A 23,094-nucleotide genomic window follows, 5' to 3' on the forward strand; every position below is an offset into this window, starting at 1 on the left:
AGAGCCAAGTTTGGAGCCCGTGGTGGGCGAGCCAGGCTGACTGCCGTCGGTCCGTGGCGGGTGATCCTCTGTCCTCGGCGAGTGAGTCCTTGGGTTGTGGTGGGCGGGCCGGGCTGGACCTACCGGCCGAGTCTAATTGCCCACAAGGTGGTTCACCACCTGAGCCCTCAGATACGTGGTTCAGTATTACCACAACGTCAGTGGGGAGGGTGCTCCAGGACTTTGGCCCAGTGATGTGTAAAGGGCAGATTCCCAGTTCAAAATTCCCACTTGTAAAGGGTGGCCTCGCCCTGCTGCCTGCATCTTTCTCAGTCCCTGCACTGGCAAGTTGCGACAGTGCATCAACTGTTGCTTATTTGGCTTCACTCCAGACTATGTTTTTTTTGAGAGAAGAAGCTGCTCTGGGATGTGAGGAACTCCTGGTGTGCACTTGTCATTGCTTTCTCTCGTGTAAATCTCCTATCAGCTCTCAGAGCTTTGACCCGCACCCTGTACTTATGGGAAGCATTGATATTTCACCAGATAGTTGAAAACAAACTTTTTTTTTGCAGAAATACTTATGGGTTTCACATGGCGAGCCAAACATCCAATATCTGTATACGTGACAATGTTATAAATGGGTAGCACGGCTGGTTTATTTAATTATGCAGCAGGTTAAATTATCTTGCCAATATTTAGGATAACGGGGCTTGAAATTAAGATGGATGTGGGTTATCTGCAGATATTCCTTGTCTAGCCTGAATTACAGCACGTGCCAACTCACATCATTTATCATGCAATTACTTTATTTTATTCTGATAATCATATTGCGTTTTTGCATTGTAATTATTCCTTCTGAAAATAATAAATATTCATTGTCACTGTCTGCTGTTGCTTGTTCTTGCATCTTTGTAGAGTAAACTAGACCAAGTGGACCCCCCTTATCCTCCCTCCTCCCATTCCCTCCCTCCCCTTCCCTCTCCCCCTAGGAGATAGATTTAGACAACAGTGAGTAAGGTGGGCCTAAAATTGTTGCGCTATCGTGCAACGTTTTGGCTGTAGTTCAGGAACAAACAAACGAAAGTTTTAGTATATAGATGCTATTTCAGCAAAGAGTAAACCAAACTGACTGACGCTTGGTCAGTGTTCATGTAACCTCAGATCCCTCACATTGCTGGAGGGATAGTACAAAAGGAGCACTATGCTATACAAAGGTAGCACTGAGAGAGTGCCGCACTGTGGAGGAGGTATTAAATCAATCTATTTGCGCTATTAGTTTGAGTTTAGTTTATTGTCATGTGTACTGAGGTACTGTGAAAAGTCTTTGTGTGGTAACCAATCAGCTGAAGGACAAGTAGAGGAGAGGAAGAGGGGGGAGGTTAGAGTAAGTAAGGGGAGTGGAAAATTTGAGGCAGTTGATGTTCTGCCGGCAGTTAGAAATGAAAAGTTCTAGTGGAGATAGATGGTCAGCCAGGGGAGTCTTTCTTTTATTTAGAAAAGGAGGGGAGAGGTTAGAGTAAGTAAGGGGAGTGGCAATCATTTTCTTTTATTTAGAAAATTAGGGTTAGGATTAGGTCTGAAGGTGTCTCGACCCGAAACGTCACCCATTCCTTCTCTCCTGAGATGCTGTCTGACCTGCTGAGTCACTCCAACATTTTGTGTCTACCAGCTGAAGAACAATACATGGTTACAATTGAGCCATCCATAGTGCACAGATGCATGATAAAGGGAATAGCTATCCAGTGTACAGATAAAGTGGAAGAGGTTTCCCGAGAACTAGGTACCAGTATTATCCCTCACACACTTTTTTTTTTTTTTTCTTAATATCAAAAAATACTTTATTCAAGTAATAAATATCATTTACAAAACATCTTTTTTAAACAAACCCATCCGACATTTCTGGAGGTTACACATTCAATACAGGCATTTACTTCCAAATTTACATACATTTACAGACATTTACCCAGTATCCCTTATTTGGAGGGGCGTCTCTCTCCACCACACCCTGCCCCCCATGTCCAGCAGCGGAAGGACACTAGACTGTGGTCCTCCCCCACAGGGCCTTGGCGTTGGCTGCACCAAGCTTCAGTGCGTCCCTCAGCACGTACTCCTGCAGTCTGCAGTGGGCCAGTCGGCAACATTCCTTGACGGACATCTCGCTCTGCCGGGAGGCCAACAAAGCTCGGGCAGACCAAAGAGCGTCTTTCACCGAGTTGATGACCTCACACACCCATTAAAAAAGATTGAGCAAAATACATAGTACTGAGGTAACTCAGCATCTGTGGCGGTGATGCTTTGGGTTGGGACTCTCCTTTGGACTAGAGTAGGGGGAGAAAAGAGAGGAGGGTGCAATGCCAGGCAAATGGTTACATGGCTGATCACATAAAATCAGTACCCTGTTCCCCAAATCTAACTCTCTCTTAAAAATATCCAGTGAATTGGCCTCCACTGCCTTCTATAGCAGAGAATTGCACAGATTCACAACTCTCTGGGAGAAGGGAGAGAGGAAAGATTCTTCAAAGTCGGCATACTTTGAGATTTCAGAGTGGAGCAGTAAAATGAAACCACTTAAAAGATTCGGGTCTCGACACGAAAAGTCGCCTATTCCTTTTTCTCCAGAGATGCTGCCTGGCCTGCCGAGTTACTCCAGCACTGTGTCTATCTTCCATTTAAAGATTAGAGTTCTCACTGTGTGGGATCTTGCTGTGCAAAGATGGGCCTGGAGTGATTCAAAGTGTCTTTAAAACCCCTGAACAATTTTGAAAGCCTTTTTACTCTTTAACAAAAACTTGTTGAGTTGACTCAGCGGGTCTGGCAACGTGTGAATGGAGAGACCACCTTCCACGTGGAAGGACGTGTATCTAATTGAAGCCCATCAAATGTCGCGAGATTTTGCCCATACCGGAAGGAATGTCTGGAACCTAGACGAATCAGCGCCCGTCTTACTCAGAGGTGGGTCACGACGTCGTTCAACCCGTCCAGCCAATAACACGCGACGGTCCTGTTGCTAATCCAAGATGGCGGCGACCGTTACTCCGCCGGCGAGCGAGTTGAAGGAAAAGGATGAAAATGAGGAATGTAACCGCGGAGAAGGACAGGAGGAGGAAGATGAAGACTTCTCGGACGATGAACAGTGGTCCAGCCATGGCCCAAACTCTGGCTCCGACGGGGGGAAGTCGGACCTGCTGGAAGACGATGTGGATGAGGCCGCGACTCATCCGCGCACTCCCGAGGAGACGCTGGCCGAGCTGGAGGCCGAGGAGAGGGAGCAGCGGCTGGAGCGGAGCCGCCGCGAGTTCCGCAACCGGCGCAAGATCATCATCAGGAACCTGCCGTTGGACATCATTACCCAGGTGAAGCGGCGAGGGTGTGGGGTGGGGTGTGAGGCCGCAGCGCTCGACATGGCGGCGGCGACGTCGTCAGCCCGGCCCCGGGCCGCGCTAACCCGGATGTCAGCTGTCAATCAAGGCCCGGCCGTGCTGGCTGGCCGGCGTCAGCGCGGTCTCTGCAGGCGCCCTTTGTTCCCCGTCTGCCCCGCAAAACAGCCGCACATGAAACGTGCATGCAGGGGAAGTAGGAACCGCACATGGTGCCTTCCGCCTGAGATGGGCACAAAATGCCGGCGTATCTCAGCGGGAACAGGCAGCATCTCTGGATAGAAGGAAGGAATAGATGACGTTTCGGGTCGAAACCCGACGCTGTTGGTTTACACCGAAGATACACATAAAAATGCTCCTCCAACATTTTGAGTATCTTTGTTCCTTTAACTCGACAACGTGACACGATTGGTATTTTATTAACATTGCAATTTAAAAAAAAATGTTTTTTTCAATTGTTAGTCTGCAGAAGGGTCTCGACCAGAAACGTCATCCATTCCTTCTCTCCAGAGATGCTGCTTCCTCCCGCTGAGTTTCTCCAGTATTTTGTGCCTATCTTCGGTGCAAACCAGCATCTGCAGTTCCTTTCTGCACATTTGTAGTTCCTTGTTGCACATTGATATCATCATTTCTGAGTGGTGTGCTTTTGAATGTGTGATTTATTTGTAGGAAGTGGCACAAATAATTTTTCGAACACGGCAAGTTTCACCAAACTAAGTGAGAAGAAAGGGCCCCGACCCGAAACGTTACCCATTCCTTCTCTCCAGAGATGCTGCCTGACCTGATGAGTTACTCCGGCATTTTCTGTGTATCCTCCACAGATGTTGTTACATATGCTACATATTCATTGTAGCAGTCCCAACCTCCTGCACTACTTTGTATCAGGCACACTCACCACACACACACACACACTGTGATTAGGTATGTAAGCACTTTTCAGTATCACTACGCCACACAGGCAAGGAGCTGAATAAAGGAGTAAATTAAGGCAACTGAAACAACCTGAATTGTGTCGTTATTATCAGGACATCAAACCCGAAGACACAACATGGTGGCAGCGGTGACTTTCGAGTAAAAACCCGCGCTATTGTGAATCGCTATTGTGAATTAGGAACAGCGGCTGCAGAGAAATTGATTTTTTTTGTGCACCCGCCTAACAACACAAGATGGCGGCCTCCACAGCAGCAATGAGCCTCCACCCTACGATGAACTGGGACGCCGATGATGTGGTGGAGGCGTTCAAGAAATTCAAACAAAAGAGCCAGCTGGCATTTAAAAGCTTCCTGAAAGGAACTGCAGATGAAGAGAAGGTCAGTTATATTTTACTATGGCTCGGGGAGAAGGGTCTAGACATTTTTAACAGTTGGAGCTTAACAGAGCCTGACTGCAATAATCCGGGAATAGTCTTTGAAAGGTTTGCGAACCATATGGAGCCCAAATCAAACCACAGAATCCATCGGTATGAGTTCCAAGGGCTAAGACAAGACCCACAAGAAACAACCGACACTTTCCTTTCGAGACTAAGGAACGTGGCCAAGAAATGCAGATTTGGTGATGAAGATGACAGAATTGTCGACCAGCTAATATGGGGGTGCGCCCACCAAGAGGTCCAAAAGTCCCTAATAGGGAAAGACACCCTCAACCTAAAAGACGCCGTAGATGCTGCCAGAGCTTTCGAAGCCACAAGGAAACAAATGTCCTCCCTCTGCCTTCAAGTTGGCTCATCTCAGAGCAGCACCAGAGTGAATATAGACGCTCTCTCAAAACGTGACCCTGGCTCCACCTTAAAGGCTCCAAAGCAGACATTTTCTAGGCATGCAAACAAACAAGCAAGCCAAAGAAGCTGCTGGAACTGCGGTACAGAGCATGCATTTGATGATCGCAGGGCGTGCCCAGCATACGGGACTACCTGCAACTCATGTGGGAGGCCTAACCACTGGAAGAAAATGTGTAGGTCAACAAAATCATACAGCACCAAGCCAAAGCAGCAATGGTCAAAGAACGATAGAAATACGAGAAGGAAACAAATACACGCACACGTCCAACAGGAAGAGGAGATAACCTCAGATACCTCTGAGGAAGAATTCCTTTCCGTTGGGACCATTGACGTCCACGAAATGGGAAACAGCAAAACACATAGCAACAGAGAGGAAGCATATACTATAATACAACTACAGAAAAAAGTGGGAAAGAAAAGAACAACGATTAATCTAAGGCTCAAAATTGATACTGGAGCCCAGAGCAATATCTTACCAGTCAATCTTTACGGAAAGATATTCCCTGAACACATGACAAAAGATGGCAGCGTCAGGAAAGGAATCCTTGGAAGTAGCGATGTAGTCCTAGCTGCATACGGAGGTTCCATAATCCCACAGCTAGGCAAAATAATCATAGCAGGAACATACAAAGGGAAAGAAGTGAAATGCCCCTTCTTCATCACTAAATCGAAAGGACCTGCTATTCTCGGCCTGAACACGTGCCAAAGACTGAAGATTGTGTCAATCAACTATGAAATCAAGACAAACTCCTGCAGAATTGACAGAAACATACCCATCAAAAACCGGCCGCCCATCAGGAACAAAGAAGAATTGATGGACATGTACCCAGAGTGTTTTGACGATACCGTTGGTTGTTTTGAGGAATACGAATACCATATCACAGTAGACCCCAGTGTGAAGCCAGTGATCCACCCACCCCGCCGTGTTCCCCTTGAACTGAAAGAGAGGCTAAGGGAACAACTAAACGAAATGGAAGAAAAGGGCATCATCACAGCAATAACTAAACCAACTGATTGGGTAAATTCAATTGTTATCAAAGAAAAGCCAAACGGAAAACTAAGGATATGCCTTGATCCCAGGGATCTGAACAATGCATTGAAGCGCGACCATTATCCAACTCCAACCCTTGAAGAGATCACACCCGCACTAGCCGGTTCCAAGGTGTTCAGCAAGCTGGATGCTAGCAATGGATATTGGAACGTCAAAATAGACCGGAAGTCATCAATGCTCACCACTTTCAACACGCCATTTGGCAGATTCAGATTCAACAGGCTCCCATTCGGGCTGAAGGTGAGTCAAGATGTCTTCCAGCGGAAAATAGATGAAACATACAAAGGCTGTAAAGGGGCAATCGGGATAGCAGATGATATCCAAGTATACGGCAGAGATGAAAACACGCATGATTACAACCTCCATGAGGCTATGGAAAAAACTCGAAGAGCCGGCATAAAGCTCAATGCAGACAAATGCATAATCAAAGAAAGGGAGTGCAAATTCTTTGGACTGATTTACTCTGCAGAAGGAGTGAAACCGGACCCTACAAAAGTGGATGCTATCAACCACATGGAGGAACCCAAAGACAAGAAACAGTTAAGAAGTTTCCTAGGGCTCATACAATACATGGGAGTCTTCATACCTAAGCTTGCTAATCATACAGCAAATCTCCGTGAATTGATGAAAGACGACGCTGAATTTGATTGGTGTGCTTCACATAGCCAAGATTTTGGGAAATTAAAACAACTCATCAGCAAAGAAACGATCCTGCAGTACTATGACAGACAGAAACCTGTAACACTCCAAGTTGATGCCTCCATGAGAGGAGTTGGAGCAGTACTGATACAAAATGGCCGACCTATTGCGTATGCATCCAAAGCACTCACTCCTACAGAATCAAGGTACGCAAACATAGAGAGAGAACTCTTAGCAGTAGTCTATGGCTGCGAGAAATTTCACACTTACCTATATGGAAGGTATTTCGACATCGAAACAGACCACCGCCCTCTAGAACAAATCGGAAAAAAAAACCTCACCAAAGCACCAGCCAGACTACAGAGACTATTACTGAGGCTACAGAGCTACGACTACAACATCAGATACAAGCCAGGAAAAGACCTGCTGCTAGCTGACGCCCTATCCAGACTATCAACACATGACAAACAAGAGATGGAAGGGCTGAGCATAAAGATCCACCACATTGTGAGTGTGACAAGCGTGAAGCTGGAACAGATTAAAGAGGAAACAGCCAGAGATGAAGAACTCCAGCTCCTCACCCAAATGGTAATACAGGGGTGGCCAGAAAAGAGACAACAAGTTCAGCCTATCCTCCGCGAATACTGGACCATCCGTGATGATATTTCGGTAGAGAATGGAGTCCTGCTGGCCGGATCACGAATCATCATACCCAAGTCCATGAAAAAAGAAATCCTCGAAAAGATCCACCAAGGACACTTAGGAATGGAAAAGTGCAGACTCCGTGCTAAATCCGCTGTGTACTGGATAGGCATGTACAAGGACATAGAAAAGCTGGTATCTACATGCCACATATGCCAAAAATACAGGAATTCACAACAGAAGGAGGAAATGACACCCAGTGATATCCCAAGCCGGCCATGGCAAACCATCGGAGCAGACCTGTTCACAGAGAACCAGCAATGGTATTTGATTATGGCCTGCTACTACTCCAAATTCCCATTTGTGAGAAACATAAAGGACTTGAAAGCTAAAACAATTGTGTCAATTGTTAGAGGGTTGTTTGCAGAGCAAGGAATACCTGAGCAGATCGTATGTGACAATGGAACCCAATTCACATCTCGGGAATTCAGAGAGCTGGCCACCGAATACGGGTTCAAAATCACAACATCTTCACCACATTACCCAAAGGGCCATGGGTTTATTGAAAGGCAAGTACAGACAGCCAAGAAAATACTAATAAAATGCCGAGAGGCAAAGGAGGATCCAAACCTGGCACTATTATCCTTACGGGCAACTCCACTAAAGGCTGACATGAAGTCTCCTGCAGAAATGCTAAATGGCAGGAAATACAAAACCACCCTGCCAAGCAAAATCCAACCCCCTATCGACCAAGAAGAAACAAGGGCAAAATTGGCAGCTGCCCAGGAGGAGGGGCTGAAACAATACAACAAAAATGCACAGTACTTGCCTGAACTATTTCAAGGCCAAAACGTACATGCTCAGGATCCAATAACAAAGAAATGGACCCCAGCACAAATCACCAGTAGGGCTGGAACCCCAAAATCATATATCATAGAGACAGAACCGGGCAGGCAGTTGAGACGAAACAGAATTCACATCCGCCCGACACCTGAAATGTCAACACCTGCAACTTCAAAGACAACACCAGCAACTCCTAGGACACCACCCACAGCAACAGCAACACCTGCCATTGATGACAACACATTCTCACAAACTGCTACCAGTGAGTTATATAGTCAACCAGCACCAACCAATGGCCAGGAAACGACTCAACAAGTCACCAATACATCGAGTGCAACACTGCAGGCAACAACCAGATCTACTAGATCCAGGAGCAACATCTTACCCCCAGCGCGTTATCGCTAGCACTGGAAGGGACAAGTCACAAGTCACGCCAAGACATGACTCTTGACTGGCTACGCACTACCTGAAAGAAAACAAGCTGCCATTATATATTTTGTTGTGTAGTATAGTAGAAAGCAGAATGCCATGAATGTGGGCAGAATAATCCCACGGTATCTGCTACAGGATTGCCACCCTCGCTCTGGAAATCCTCTAGTGTCACTAACTTTTATTCTTTTCTTTTGAGAAGGGGGGATGTTACATATGCTACATATTCATTGTAGCAGTCCCAACCTCCTGCACTACTTTGTATCAGGCACACTCACCACACACACACACACACTGTGATTAGGTATGTAAGCACTTTTCAGTATCACTACGCCACACAGGCAAGGAGCTGAATAAAGGAGTAAATTAAGGCAACTGAAACAACCTGAATTGTGTCGTTATTATCAGGACATCAAACCCGAAGACACAACAGATGTTACCCGACCAACTGAGTTATTCCAGCATTTTGTGGTTTCCGCAAAGAATGTGACGATTAATGTTTATGCGAGTTGTTACAAGTAACTACTTGATCTGGAAATCTGAAGTATTTCACTTAAAGTTAGCGCAGTGGTATTCTGTATGTCCGCCCTGGAGAATAAATGGGATCTTGTTTCATGATCTTAATAGAAAAACTCCAACCATTTAATTGTACTTCTATTTTTTGTGTTTGAAGTGAGACGTGAATCCAGTCTGATTTAGAAGGAAGTGAATCACAGCTGACAAGAAGCTATTCAGTTGTATGTAAAGTTCTTTGCAACAGGGTGAAGGGAGATTTGATTGCTGTATAAGCTTTGAGGGGTCCATCTGAGGGGTTAAAAATCTGGGGCCATAGAATCTGCTGGAAAGACCAGAGGGGAAGAGAAGAGAGAGCTTTTCACCCAAAAAGTGGGAGATTATGAGCTCCCTATCATAAAAGATGGTAGAGGCAGAAACCATCAGTTGATTTAAAACGTGCCTTGGTGTGTATGTTGGGAGCTGTGACACACGTAATTGCGGATCGAATGCTGAAAGAGTGAAGAAAGGTCCTGACCTGAAACATAGCCTAGCCATGTTCTCCAGAGATGCTTCCTGCACTGCTGAGTTACTCCAGCATTTTGTGTCCTTTTTTTTTTGTAAGCCTGCATCTGCAGTTCCTTGTTTCTCCAGTTGACTCAGGCAGCCCCTCTATGACCTGACATGAGCAGATGTCCTCCTGGATGTTGAATATTGTGCAAATTCTTAAAATCAGATTCAGAAAAGCTTTTCACTGACAATAAACTAAACTAAAGAAATCTGGAGTGAACCATATTTTCAGAAAAGGGAACTTTGGTGAGCTGAAAGTTACTGTATGCTTGTTTGCCAATCTCCACATGAAGGAGCACATTAATGGCTCCTGGCGCACAATACCATAAGATTCATTTCACCATCTTCGTTTCATGCAGCTAACAATAACTTCCCTCTCAAATGCTTATCGGCCCATTTACATTTTTTGTTGTGCAAAACTTAGTTTACCTGAAGGAAATCAATAGTGTTACTGCAATAAAATTATTTTCCCATCTTGCACAGCTTTCAAAACTCCCAAATGTTTTTAAAAATCCAGTTTAGCCAGTTTTTATTCCCCCTTTCTTCCATGTGAATGATTGAGACTTAGCCAAACATTTTAACATCGTTTGTCACAATGTGAAGAAGAGATTTTCATAAATGTGCTATATTAATGGTCTCTAGATAGCTGGAATGGTTTTCCTTGAGTTAAAGAGTTCTGTTTCAATTATAAGGGAGTTGGGTATTCCAAGAAGTTATGGGATGAGTTTAAATTGCACCAGGCCACTCGGGTAGAGCATGATCAAAGTATAAAGCAACTATTTGATGGCATGATTTCAAGGTGCACCATGATGTCTTTTGTTAGACTTTGAGGCTAGCCATGAAACGTTCAGGAAGAAAACATCAAAATTGCTATTTTTAGCCATTGTAAACAAATCCTAATTGTTGGATTATATAATTGGAAAATGGTCTTCAGATGGGCTTATGATAAAGTTTTAATTTCAGTGCATGAGTTTAACGTATGTGATTTTGTCTGTGCACCCTTTTTCCTATCCTCCCCCACCGCCCCCGATAACTAAGTTCTTAAGGGGCAAACAGCCTGCACTTCAGGTTGCCTGAATTTGGGGGAAGTTCTCAATTGATTGTCCACCTTCATTTATTGGAAAGTGCTTTACTCTTTCCAATATTTGCTGTTTTTAAATTTTGAAACTTGAACGATGAATGATTTAAAATTCACCAGAATGGGGATTAAAATAAATAGCAGGGTTTCACACAGAGCCTGAAGATAGTGTGAGAAAATAACTGCAGATGCTGGTACAAATCGAAGGTATTTATTCACAAAATGCTGGAGTAACTCAGCAGGTCAGGCAGCATTTCAGGAGAGAAGGAATGGGCGACGTTTCGGGTCGAAACCCTTCTTCAGACAGAAATTTATTTCAATAATTGATTAACTTTTTTTACAGAATGCAGTAAAGCCCCTTTACTTCAGTGAATGTCGTGGAATTGCTTATTCTTGCTTAAAAGGACAAGCAATTTCACCCAAAAGATGGCATTTCCAATCCTGAGCATTGCTCTGTTCTATCAGGTTGAGCATCAAATACCAGCACTGCTCCTGTTGTGTTTCATGCTGTTTCTCCCCCTCTCCCCCATTTTAATTTTAATTTTTCTTCATGACGGCATTGCCTCAAGCTTTGTCTTTGCTCTCTGCTGTCTCAACTGCCCCTGCATTTTGGATTCTTCCTTTATTTATTTACAGGATATGGTATTGCTGGCAAGGCCTTTTTCTTATTACCATTAGGAAGGAGGTTGTGAGATGCCTCGTTGAATCACTGCAGTATTTGCAGTTAATATACTTTCTTAACGTACTCGGCAGCAATGAAGAAAAGGCAATAGTCAGGATGTTTGATATGGAGAGGATTCTGCACATGGAAGTGATCTTGTGTGACCACTGCCTTTATCCATCTTGGAGGGGGGCAATCATGGTTTTGCGAAGCAACCTTACCAATAGTGCCTGTGATGTGCACAGTTAACAAGCAGGTTGGATGCCAGTTAGGCTGGTTGCTGGGTGCTGTCATGCTTTTAGAGGGTTGTTGGAGTGCCATTCATCCCAAGTTTAAGAACTCCATCACAATCCTTTGTATTGTAGATGATGGAGTAGCTTTGGGGAGTCAGGACATCAGTCATTTTCCACGCAAAGCCAATCTCTGTATTCCCCGTGCACGAGCAGTAAATGTGGCTGATTCAGATCAGTTTCCATAATACCAATGAATTTCAGGGGAGGTAGATAGACTCTGCACAGGTGTGATCACAGCAAAGTATCTGTCTTAGAAACACAGAAACATAGAAAATAGGTGCAGGAGTAGGCCATTCGGCTCTTCGAGCCTGCACCGCCATTCAATATGATCATGGCTGATCATCCAACTCAGTATCCCGTACCTGCCTTCTCTCCATACCCCCTGATCCCTTTAGCCACAAGGGCCACATCTAACTCCCTCTTAAATATAGCCAATGAACTGGCCTCAACTACCTTCTGTGGCGGAGAATTCCACAGATTCAGCACTCTCTGTGTGAAAAAAAACGTTCTCATCTCGGTCCTAAAAGACTTCCCCCTTATCCTTAAACTGTGACCCCTTGTTCTGGACTTCCCCAACATCGGGAACAATCTTCCTGCATCTAGCCTGTCCAACCCCTTAAGAATTTTGTACGTTTCTATAAGATCCCCCCTCAATCTTGTAAATTCCAGCGAGTACAAGCCGAATCTATCCAGTCTTTCTTCATATGAAAGTCCTGCCATCCCAGGAATCAATCTGGTGAACCTTCTCTGTACTCTATGGCAAGAATGTCTTTCCTCAGATTAGGAGACCAAAACTGTACGCAATACAGGCGTGGTCTCACCAATGCCCTGTACAGCTGCAGCAGAACCTCCCTGCTTCTATACTCAAATCCCCTCGCTATGAATGCCAACATACCATTCGCTTTCTTCACTGTCTTGTAATTGACTGAGTATTGTGCCATGCATATCTGGGCCACTTTACTATCCACAGAACTTTCTGAATGTCCTTCCACTACCTCTACTTTTGCCTTCCAATGTTGCAAACCTTGCAATTCTTTTAATATCATCTCCGGTCGCCATTGCAAACTTCTCTCCCACTTCCTCAATCAAGTACTCACTGGGAAACACATTGTATAAATTCAATTTGTATCCACATGTATCAATATGTGAACATCCGTTTGTACATTTTCCTGGCCAAACCTTTGGGTAAGTAACTTATTTTTGTGTGATTTATCAGATTAAAAACTGTTGTTGACTTCCCTTTCCACTTCAGCACTACAGGGAGGTGGTGCGATAAGCATGAATAAATTACTTGCAGTTCAGTAAAATCAATCTGTATTGATTTAATTGATCTTGGATGAGCCAAGAAATGGTACGGGTGGGAAAACTTATTTTTGGGGAAAGTAAGAGAAACAAAAATAGAAGACGCTTGGAACTTCAGCAGGTCAGGTGGCATCTGTAGAAAGAGAGAGTTTTTTTTAACTTAAGCTGTTAACTCTGTTCTTCCAGACATACTGCCTGACCTGCTGAGTGCTTAGCATGTTCTGGTTTAGATTTCAAGCATGTGCAGGGTTGGTTTTAATTTTCAAAGTGGGGTGACAGATTGGATGACAATGTGGATACGATATGGGGAGAAGGCAGGAAAATGGAATTAGGAGGCAGAGATCAGCCATGATTGAATGGCGGAATAGACTCGATGGGCCTAGTGGCCTAATTCAACTCCTATAACTTGAAAATAGAAATGTTTTGGGATTGATTTAGGTGAAATTCTTGTAAGGAGGACTGGTACTGGTGAAGCTCTTCTCAGGAATATAAATGAAGCAGAAATGCCTGTACACTCAGTGACTTGTGGAATAATAGCATAATAATCTTGTTCTATTGTGTAATCACTGATCACTTTAAGGATGCATTCAGGTACACAACACCGCCACCACCATCCAGCTGTTCTAATGAAACTTTGAAGATAAATGTCAGATCGGCACCTGACAAAGTCAACGTACAAAATTGTTTTTTTCTTGTCAATCAGTCTCCTCCCTCAGAATTGTATTTAGTAGTCTATCCAATGTGCCATTCCTAAAACATGTTTTGATTGGCTATTTGACAGTGCAAACAATCAAGATTCTAGTCGCCTCTGGTATTTACATTCTTGTAAATATAGTGAGTGTTCCAGAAATATGCTTGTGTTTCCTGTTGGAATGAACTGAGGGAAAAATTGACAGACGCTCACTCACTCACTCACTCACTAGAGAGCCTGATCCCTGTGGCTTGGCAATGTGTCAGCTGATGCTGCAAAGTATAAAGAAGAGTCATAGGCAACATTTACTTCAGTTTATGCAATAAATATATTCATGAGTGAGAAACGTTGAATTCACAAAGATAAGTTGGTCATGCCATACTTGAAAGAGTTTGCAGTCTGAGCCGCCTCATTTTTAGTAAGTACTGTATACTGGGCTGATGTATCACTACAGCAGATCTTTGTGTGAGTGATAAAGAATGAGAGAGAGACCTGAAGAATTTAAAAAATGTGTTCCTTTTATCACTCCTACAATGCATTATTTAATGTCATATATGGTTTTCAAACTTCAGAGGGTGAGAGATTGAACAATGAACATTGGGAGAGGGTTTGACAGTGATCGTTAAACGACATGTAAAAAGTTAAATCTTTACATAGCAACATACAAGCGCAATGTTTCATCATGAGTGCTTATTGTGGGTCAGTCTATGAAGGTTATGGGAAGTTGCAGTGCCTCCACTTGATGAGCTGACAGGCTAGTGGAACAAATTGGCATTCACTGGATTGTCGTGTAGCCTCTCACCTTTTAAAACTGCAATCGTTTTTGGATATTTTACTTAATGTTGGGAAATATGTTGAATAAATATCAAAAACCTTCAGCACAGAGTGCAATCTTAACTTTCAAATTTTTTATGATTCCTCTAACTTGTTTTACAGGAAGTCTATGAATTGCTGAGTGAGTATGATCTAAAATACTGCTTCGTAGACAAATACAAAGGCACAGGTAAGTGTTCTTGATTATCTCCTTTGTGCCCAGATTTCAATGAAGACTCAGAACTAAAATCTTGACTGTAAATAGTAAACTACCCGAGGTGATTTTGTGCTATATGCCAGGGAGCAATGAACTTGCCCACATGTGAATCCTAGTCTTGGATTTTAATGGAGCTGGAGAGAAGTACTAAAATAAGCATAAAAAATAGGTGCAGGAGTAGGACATATGGCCCTTTGAGCCTGCACTGCCATTCAAAATGATCATGGGTGATCATCCAGAATCAGTACCCCGTTCCTGCTTTTTCCCCATATAGACAATAGACAATTGGTGCAGGAGGAGGCCATTCGGCCCTTCGAACCAGCACTGCCATTCAATGTGATCATGGCTGATCATTTTCAATCAGTACCCCGTTCCTGCTGTCTCCCCATACCCCCTGACTCCGCTATCCTTAAGAGCTCTATCCAGCTCTCTCTTGATTGCATTCAGAGAATTGGCCTCCACTGCCTTCTCAGGCAGAGAATTCCACAGATTCACCGCTCTCTGACTAAAAACGTTTTTCCTCATCTCAGTTCTAAATGGCCTACCCCTTATTCTTAAACTGTGGCCCCTTGTTCTGGACTCTCCCAACATTGGGAACATGTTTCCTGCCTCTAACGTGTCCAACCCTTTAATAATCTTATACGTTTCGATAAGATCTCCTCTCATCCATCTAAATTCCAGTGTATACAAGCCTAGTCGCTCCAGTCCTTCAACATATGACAGTCCCGCCATTCCCGCCATTCCGGGAATTAACCTAGTAAACCTAGGCTGCACGCCCTCAATAGCAAGAATATCCACAGTACTCCACAGTACTCCAGGTGCGGTCTCACTAGGGCCCTGTACAACTGCAGAAGGACCTCTTTGCTCCTAGACTCAACTCCTCTTGTTATGAAGGCCAACATTCCATTGGCTTTCTTCACTGCCTGTTGTATCTGCATGCTTCCTTTCAGTGACTGATGCACTAGAACACCCAGATCTCGTTGTACGTCCTCTGTTCCTAACTTGACACCATTCAGATAATACTCTGCCTTCCTATTCTTACCACCAAAGTGGATAACCTCACACTTATCCATATTAAACTGCATCTGCCATGCATCCGCCCACTCACACAACCTGTCCAAGTCACCCTGCAACCTCATAGCATCTTCCTCACAGTTCACACTACCACCTAGCTTTGTATCATCTGAAAATTTGCTAATGGTACTTTTAATCCCTTCATCCAAGTCATTAATGTATATTGTAAATAGCTGCGGTCCCAGCACCGATCCTTGCGGTACCCCACTAGTTACTGCCTGTCATTCTGAAAGGGACCCATTTATCCCCACTCTTTGCTTTCTGTTTGTCAATCAATTTTCTATCCATGTCAGTACCCTACCTCCAATACCATGTGCTCTAATTTTGCCCACTAATCTCCTATGTGGAACCTTGTCAAAGGCTTTCTGAAAGTCACGGTACACCACATCCACCGGCTCTCCCCTGTCAATTTTCCTAGTTACATCCTCAAAGAATTCCTAAAGATTAGTCAAGCATGATTTCCCCTTCGTAAATCCATGCTGACTCGGAACAATCCTGTTACTACTATCCAAATGCTCCGCAATTTCGTCTTTTATAATTGACTCCAGCATCTTCCCCACCACTGATGTCAGACTAACTGGTCTATAATTTCCCGTTTTCTCTCTCCCTCCTTTCTTAAAAAGTGGGACAACTTTAGCTATCCTCCAATCCACAGGAACTGATCCTGAATCTATAGAACATTGGAAAATGATCACCAATGCGTCCACAATTTCTAGCGCCACCTCCTTAAATACTCTGGGATGCAGACCATCAGGCCCTGGGGATTTATCAGCCTTCAGTCCCATCAGTCTACCCAACACCATTTCCTGCCTAATGTGGATTTCCTTCAGTTCCTCCGTCACCTTAGGATCTCTGGCCACTAGAACATCTGGGAGATTGCTTGTATCTTCCTTAGTGAAGACAGATCCAAAGTACCGGTTCAACTCATCTGCCATTTCCTTGTTCCCCATAATAAATTCCCCTGCTTCTGTCTTCAAGGGACCCACATTTGCCTTGACTATTTTTTCCTTCTTTACATACCTAAAAAAGCTTTTACTATCCTTTATATTATTGGCTAGTTTACCCTCGTACCTCATCTTTTCTCCCCGTATTGCCTTCTTAGTCATCTTCTGTTGCTCTTTAAAAGAGTCCCAATCCTCTGGCTTCCCACTCTTCTTTGCTTTGTTGTACTTCTCTTTTATTTATATGCTGTCCTTGACTTCCCTTGTCAGCCATGGGTGCCTCTTACTCCCCTTGGAATCTTTCCTCCTCTTTGGGATAAATGGATCCAGCAACTTCTGCATTATTCCCAGGAATACCTGCCATTGCTGTTCCGCCGTCTTCCCTGCTAGGGCCTCCTTCCAGTCAATTCTGGCCAGCTCTTGCCTCATGCCTCTGCAATCCCCTTTGCTATACTGTAATACTGACACTTCCGATTTTCCCTTCTCCCTCTCAATTTGTAGAGTCATGTCACTTGATTCTGTTCATCCCTGTCTGGTTCATTAAAATAACCTCCCAGTTCTTTTATTAATAGACCTGAAAAATGTATCATTCTTTGTAAGCTTTAGTTTTGGATATTTCTGAATATATTCTTTCAATTTATACATCTGATTTATATTTTCTAATTTGTACTTAAGTAATAATGTATACCAGTGTTGCCTTTTTTATACTTTTATCATCCTCAATAAGATTTCACTTAAACAACTATCTACATGTGAATAAGGTTCAGATTTTACCCCACCTCTCCACTCCCAACAGCCTTCCATGCAAACTAAAGACGTGAACTATTCCTATTTTTCCTTGACTCCATTCACTGAGAAACCATTAGAAAGCTCTTTGGAATATATCAGTTATATTGTATTAATGATTTGTTTTCTTGTTTATTTCTAGCCTTTGTCACGCTCTTAAACAGGGACCAAGCAAACTCTGCCATTGAGAAACTTCACCAGTCCACATTGCGAGACCGAGAGATTTCAGTCCAGCTGCAGCCTACCGATGCTCTGCTGTGCATTGCCAATCTGCCACGCTCCTTCACTCAGCAGCAATTTGAGGAGTTAGTGCGGCCTTTTGGGAACCTGGAACGATGCTTTCTTGTGTACAGCGAGGTCTCTGGACACTCTAAAGGCTATGGTTTTGTGGAATACATGAAGAAGGACTCTGCTGCGCGTGCTAAATCGGAGCTGCTGGGAAAGCAGATGGGTACGCGGACCCTCTATGTTCACTGGACAGATGTGAACCAACTGACTCTTGATCTCACGCATTCTAAGTGCCTGTGTGTGGACAAACTACCACATGATTACAAAGACCTGGAGGGACTCAGTCAAGACTTCAGCAGTCTCCATCAACCAGTCTACTGTCAGGTATGACCAATAGTCTTGGGATGCAGGCATTCTTAAAGTCTAGGATGATTAAACCTATGAGCATCCTATTCTCCATTATTAATAACCAGCATTCTGTGTGGCAAAGGCTTGCTTAGTTTTACTTCAATTATTTATTTGTAACTTTTCAGCCTTTTTAATGGTACAGATGTTGCAGGTGGATAGTTGTCTTCTGCTTTTGTTTCTATACTAGTGACGTTGCATGAGGTAGTAAAACTTTAATGACTGGCCCCTTTAAAATTATCATAGCCTATCTCCAACATCCGATTCTCTTCGTGCCCCAAACATCTCATGATCTTGCCCTTAAATGAGCATCCAAAGCAGTATAAAATGGATAGGCTCTGAGTGAAAAAAGGTTTTCCTCATCCCAGATGTTAATAAATATTATTGAATCCTGGGACTATATGCCCTATCTGTACATTTATTTGAGGTTATCTCATTTTGTAGACAACAGTGAGTAAGGCCTGTACTATTTGATTTCTCTTCATGGATGAGACAACGTTCCATCTTAAATTGATCAATTTTAGCTGCCTCTTGGTTTCTTTAGGAAAATACTTGTTTGATAAACCTTGGTCTTAAGGAAGAGGAACATCCTGAATGTGCTAATGATTAGGATGATCTCATTTGTAGCACAAAATTGAAGCCATTGCAAATTGCAGTACATATTTTGAAATTGTTACTCGGGAGATAGAAAGGGTGTTGTACATGCTGGATATTCTAGTCCAATAAATAATTTTGGTATTCATCAGAGGAGATGGCAGCGTTAGGTCTTTCATCATTCCTTGGCAGTTGAACTGAAGAAAATAAGGAATGATACTGAACAACTGAAGTAATGAACATGGCATGAAAAGACTGCTAAACCAGTACAGTATTTTTTACTAGGACTACAACTTCAATAGGTCGATTAGTTGGTGCAGTCTGGATGCGATATGGCAGACTTGGTGCACGCTTCAGATTCAATAGTTTTCTCGCACAAAAGTGTAATCAAACACTGGTTTATGTTGTGTGATTGGTGCAGCAGGAACACTCATTCTCATTTCCAACAAATTAGTGACTTTTCATGGGTTGATTTTATAGCACTTATTGCAAATTTGATTCTTGTGAAATGCTGTACTGGGTTGCACAGCTGGCTGCTGCTAATTCTGTTTTGTTTTCTGCTATTTTATGACAGAGTAGGTTGAAATTCAAGATTAATTTCCACTTAGTTGCAAGAGATTACTAAGTGCTCTCAAAATGACTCTATATTATTTTTAATTGTGCCGTGGTTCTTTGCCAGATAAAAGTCAGCTTGCTCCAAGCACAGCATGCTGAATTCTTCCTCTGTAAATCCAGAGGATCGGTATTCGTCACCGCTGATTGTCTGCATTCATATGATGAGGAGCATCCGCTAAATCTTCACAATATTTCAGTTTTTGCACTATAACTATTCAGGCTTGCCTCGATGCATGCACTATAAAGTACATTTTTGAAAAATACTGTTGAGGATAACTAATTTTGCAAGGCTTTTGAGGTTATGAACATAAAAAAGGAGGAAACAAATATGGACTTTCATGCCTTCTCCACCCTTCAATAAAGTTATGACAGACTTTGTGTGTTGTCCAGTTTCCCACTCCATCCCTATATCCCTTGACCCCGACTGTCCAGCATTCTTCACTATTGAGTTTCAATAGATCCAGTGATTTGGCCTTGCAACCCTCTTCAATAGTGGGCACATAGGATTTTCAACTGTTTGCAGAAATTTCTTGTGATCTCAAGCCTATACAGCAAACTGCTTACCTTGATACTTTGGCCACACGAGCCTTCCTTCTGTCAGGGATTACACTTCAGTTGTGGAATGAATGGTTTTATGGCCTATTGACATGTATTTTGATTTTTGAGAGTAGTTTCAGAGAATAAACCACCAACCCCTGAGGATCATGATCTTGTTTGCTTGTTTACCTTTGTTTATTCCTTGCCCCGCTCACCCATGTTCTATTTTCTTTTTGATACAGCTGGCTCAAGGACCCGATGGGCAATTTCGAGGTTTTGCTGTTGTGGAATATGAAACTGCAGACAAAGCAGAGGATGTGCAGCAAGAGATGGATGGCATATGGGTCGGCGGCAACCACATTCGGGTGTCATTTTGTGCACCTGGACCCCCGGGACGGAGCATGCTTCCTGCCCTGATAGCAGCTCAAGCTATGGTGAGTCAGCTTCACCTTTACTCTCGTGTGCTGATTTAGAGCGTTTGATCATCATAATGTTTAAAATATAGACTGAATGGAAATAGAGATCTTAGCGGTTTATTAGGAAAGCCTAGTTCAATCTTGAACATTCCATTCACTTCTAATAACGTAGTCATTAAATATAGTCTTCATTTGTTTTCATTCTTGTCCTAGGCAATGAACCGTGGGAAAGGTCTTCTCCCGGAGCCTAATCCCGTGCAGATTCTGAACAGTCTTAATAATCCAGCAACACTGCAGTTTCTCTTAAACCCACTGATCCATGGAGGAGCTGCTGGGCTGCAGGGTAAGTAACAGTGCGTCAGCTGCAGATGGATGTACATTTAATGCTAACCACTATCTTCCTTGGGTTGTTTACAGTGTGCAGGATGCAGTAGTTGTAATTGTTACAGCGAGTGTTTCCAATATGCTTTTTATTTTTCAGATTTCTAGCATCTTTTTCAATGGATATCAATTTTTCGTTTCTTTCAGGAATTTTAGGAGCTGCCCCAACAATGCCACTTTTGGGGAATCCTGGTTTAAGTGCCGCCCTCCTGCAGTTACTTTTACAGAGCCAAAATCCAGCACAAGTCCAGGTAAATCTCTTCGTACACTTGCAAAGGGTAAAGAGATTAGAATATTTGCTTTGAAGCCTGAGTACAAACTTGAAAGGATTACAATTTTAATAAGGCGTAGTGTTTCCAGTAATTGCACCAGTCTCTACTTTTTTTCTCTTTTGCTGAAATGTAAATATGAGTTACTGTCATGAAGCATTGATGGTTTTGTTATTACCCCGAGTAAAACATGCTCACCATGAAATCGTTGGCAGTTCTGCAAGTGTCTCATTTACTTAATTGAACTTTATTTCAATTTAAACTTTCTTGGTTTAAATCCTTTCTCTTTGTTTTGTCCTCTTGTGTTTGGAATGATTTTCAGCCATATTGACTCCAGATCATTGCATGATTGAAGGAACTACAGGAATGACTAAAATTATATAATCCAGCAGATGATAACAACATTTTTCTTGCGCATTGTGGATGATCTTTGCCTTCCATTTATATGAAACTGATGTAGAAAAGTCGTCGGCAGTCGGTCTCTGCAGCTTCCTATTTCTGTGCCTCAATAGTTTTGCTCTAATTACCCCATCTTCATCAATGTGCCTATCGTAACCACATTGAAAAGAGTGGTTGGTGTTTTAGAATGGTCTCATAACCTTCTAACCCTCATTTGATTTGCATTTGTGCCGATTCTTGCAGATTGTATCTTGCACCCTTTCATTGAGTTGCCAGTGAAATTTATGCTATAATCAGCTGGCTTTGCTCGGTGAAATCTGTATGAGTAGTTGAAAATACACCATTTTTTGGGATGGAAGTCAGTTGTTGTTTGCACATTGGTTCAGATTCCAGGATATTACATCCATGAGCTGGCTGTGCACATCCTGCTGTTATTGACAAGAGAACCAGGTGGCAGATTTAGCAATGCAAGAGTCAAGTTGAATTCTCTTGAATTCAAAATGAAAAGGCCTTTAAAACAGCTAATTGGGATTAATTAAAATTAAATGTGCTAAAAGGGCTGAATTGAGAAGGAGGCTCCTTAATTAACGTCTGATCTCAACACATGTTGCAAGGAAAGGAAACATAAAACTATTTAATGATTTACATACATTATTAATACATATATATTAATAATGATCCAGCTAGGGATGAAATTAGAGAAATTAAAGATGACAATTACAGCAAAAGTGATGGTATGTTGGACAAATAAGGTATGAGATGGGAGTTGTGCTTTGGCTTATCCTACACTCCGTGTTCCAGTGATTGGTACATTCAAGACAAATGGAAGAGAATTATTCTACCTAATGGTGTTCTCTCAAGAACCATGTGGATTCAATAGAGATTTCTTCACATAGCTGTTGATGGCTTTCTGTTCTTCTTTCGAGTCCATCATTCAAATGTTACATCACTGTCATCGTTCGTCCTGAAAAGGGCGCAAGCTTCCGGCGACAATCAGTGGAAGCCATCACTTGTACAGTAGACGATGGTGGTAGCAGAATTAGCTCAGGACACTTCCAGCTTCCAACCCCACGACGTGAACGCTTATGATATGAGGCCGGCTTTCTGTTTTGGGGAGAAAAGTGAGGGTGATTGCAGATACATTGTGCCAACCCAAAAAATTAATTTCTTTACGTGTTAATTTTTGATGGAATTGATTTGATTTTTGTTGGAATGACCTGACCCATGCTGGATGGGCGGAATGGTGGCCTGGTGTACTGTTCTATGATTCCATTCAAATGAATTGAGCATTCCTTGGCCAGGCACAAGTACAGCATTGTCTGTGTGTGTTTTTCAGAAGCCTGGGATTCTGGGTGAATCTCCTTTAGCAGCTTTGCAACAAAACCCAGGACTTGGAGGACCACCACAACCAGGAAAAGGGCTTCTTGGTAATTCACCGTCAGGTATGACCAAGTTTTGGAAACCATGCCAAGTACTTTATTTAATAATAATAATATATATTTTTTTCATATGTAGGTTGGCACAGGGTCAACGGTACAATGAAATGTATTTGACAAGACAACGGGTCACCTCAGCAGTAATATTCCAAGGATAAA

At 42.9% G+C, this 23,094-nt stretch overlaps 1 protein-coding gene across 1 annotated transcript in view; it reads left to right on the forward strand.

Annotated features, from left to right (window-relative positions):
• Window positions 1-2,951: 2,951 nt before the first annotated feature.
• Window positions 2,952-23,094, forward strand: part of raver1 (ribonucleoprotein, PTB-binding 1) — a 33,433-nt gene continuing 13,290 nt past the window's right edge. Inside the window, exons 1-7 of the mRNA XM_078429677.1 lie at window positions 2,952-3,332; window positions 14,761-14,827; window positions 17,798-18,267; window positions 20,277-20,468; window positions 20,664-20,793; window positions 20,979-21,082; window positions 22,836-22,941. Of these exons, the coding sequence (XP_078285803.1) occupies window positions 2,997-3,332; window positions 14,761-14,827; window positions 17,798-18,267; window positions 20,277-20,468; window positions 20,664-20,793; window positions 20,979-21,082; window positions 22,836-22,941 (1,405 nt within the window). The 5' untranslated portion in view covers window positions 2,952-2,996. The remainder of the gene's footprint in view (window positions 3,333-14,760; window positions 14,828-17,797; window positions 18,268-20,276; window positions 20,469-20,663; window positions 20,794-20,978; window positions 21,083-22,835; window positions 22,942-23,094) is intronic.

The sequence above is a fragment of the Rhinoraja longicauda genome, chromosome 37, assembly GCF_053455715.1.
Source record: "Rhinoraja longicauda isolate Sanriku21f chromosome 37, sRhiLon1.1, whole genome shotgun sequence".
In the NCBI taxonomy this organism is placed as follows: domain Eukaryota; kingdom Metazoa; phylum Chordata; class Chondrichthyes; order Rajiformes; family Arhynchobatidae; genus Rhinoraja; species Rhinoraja longicauda.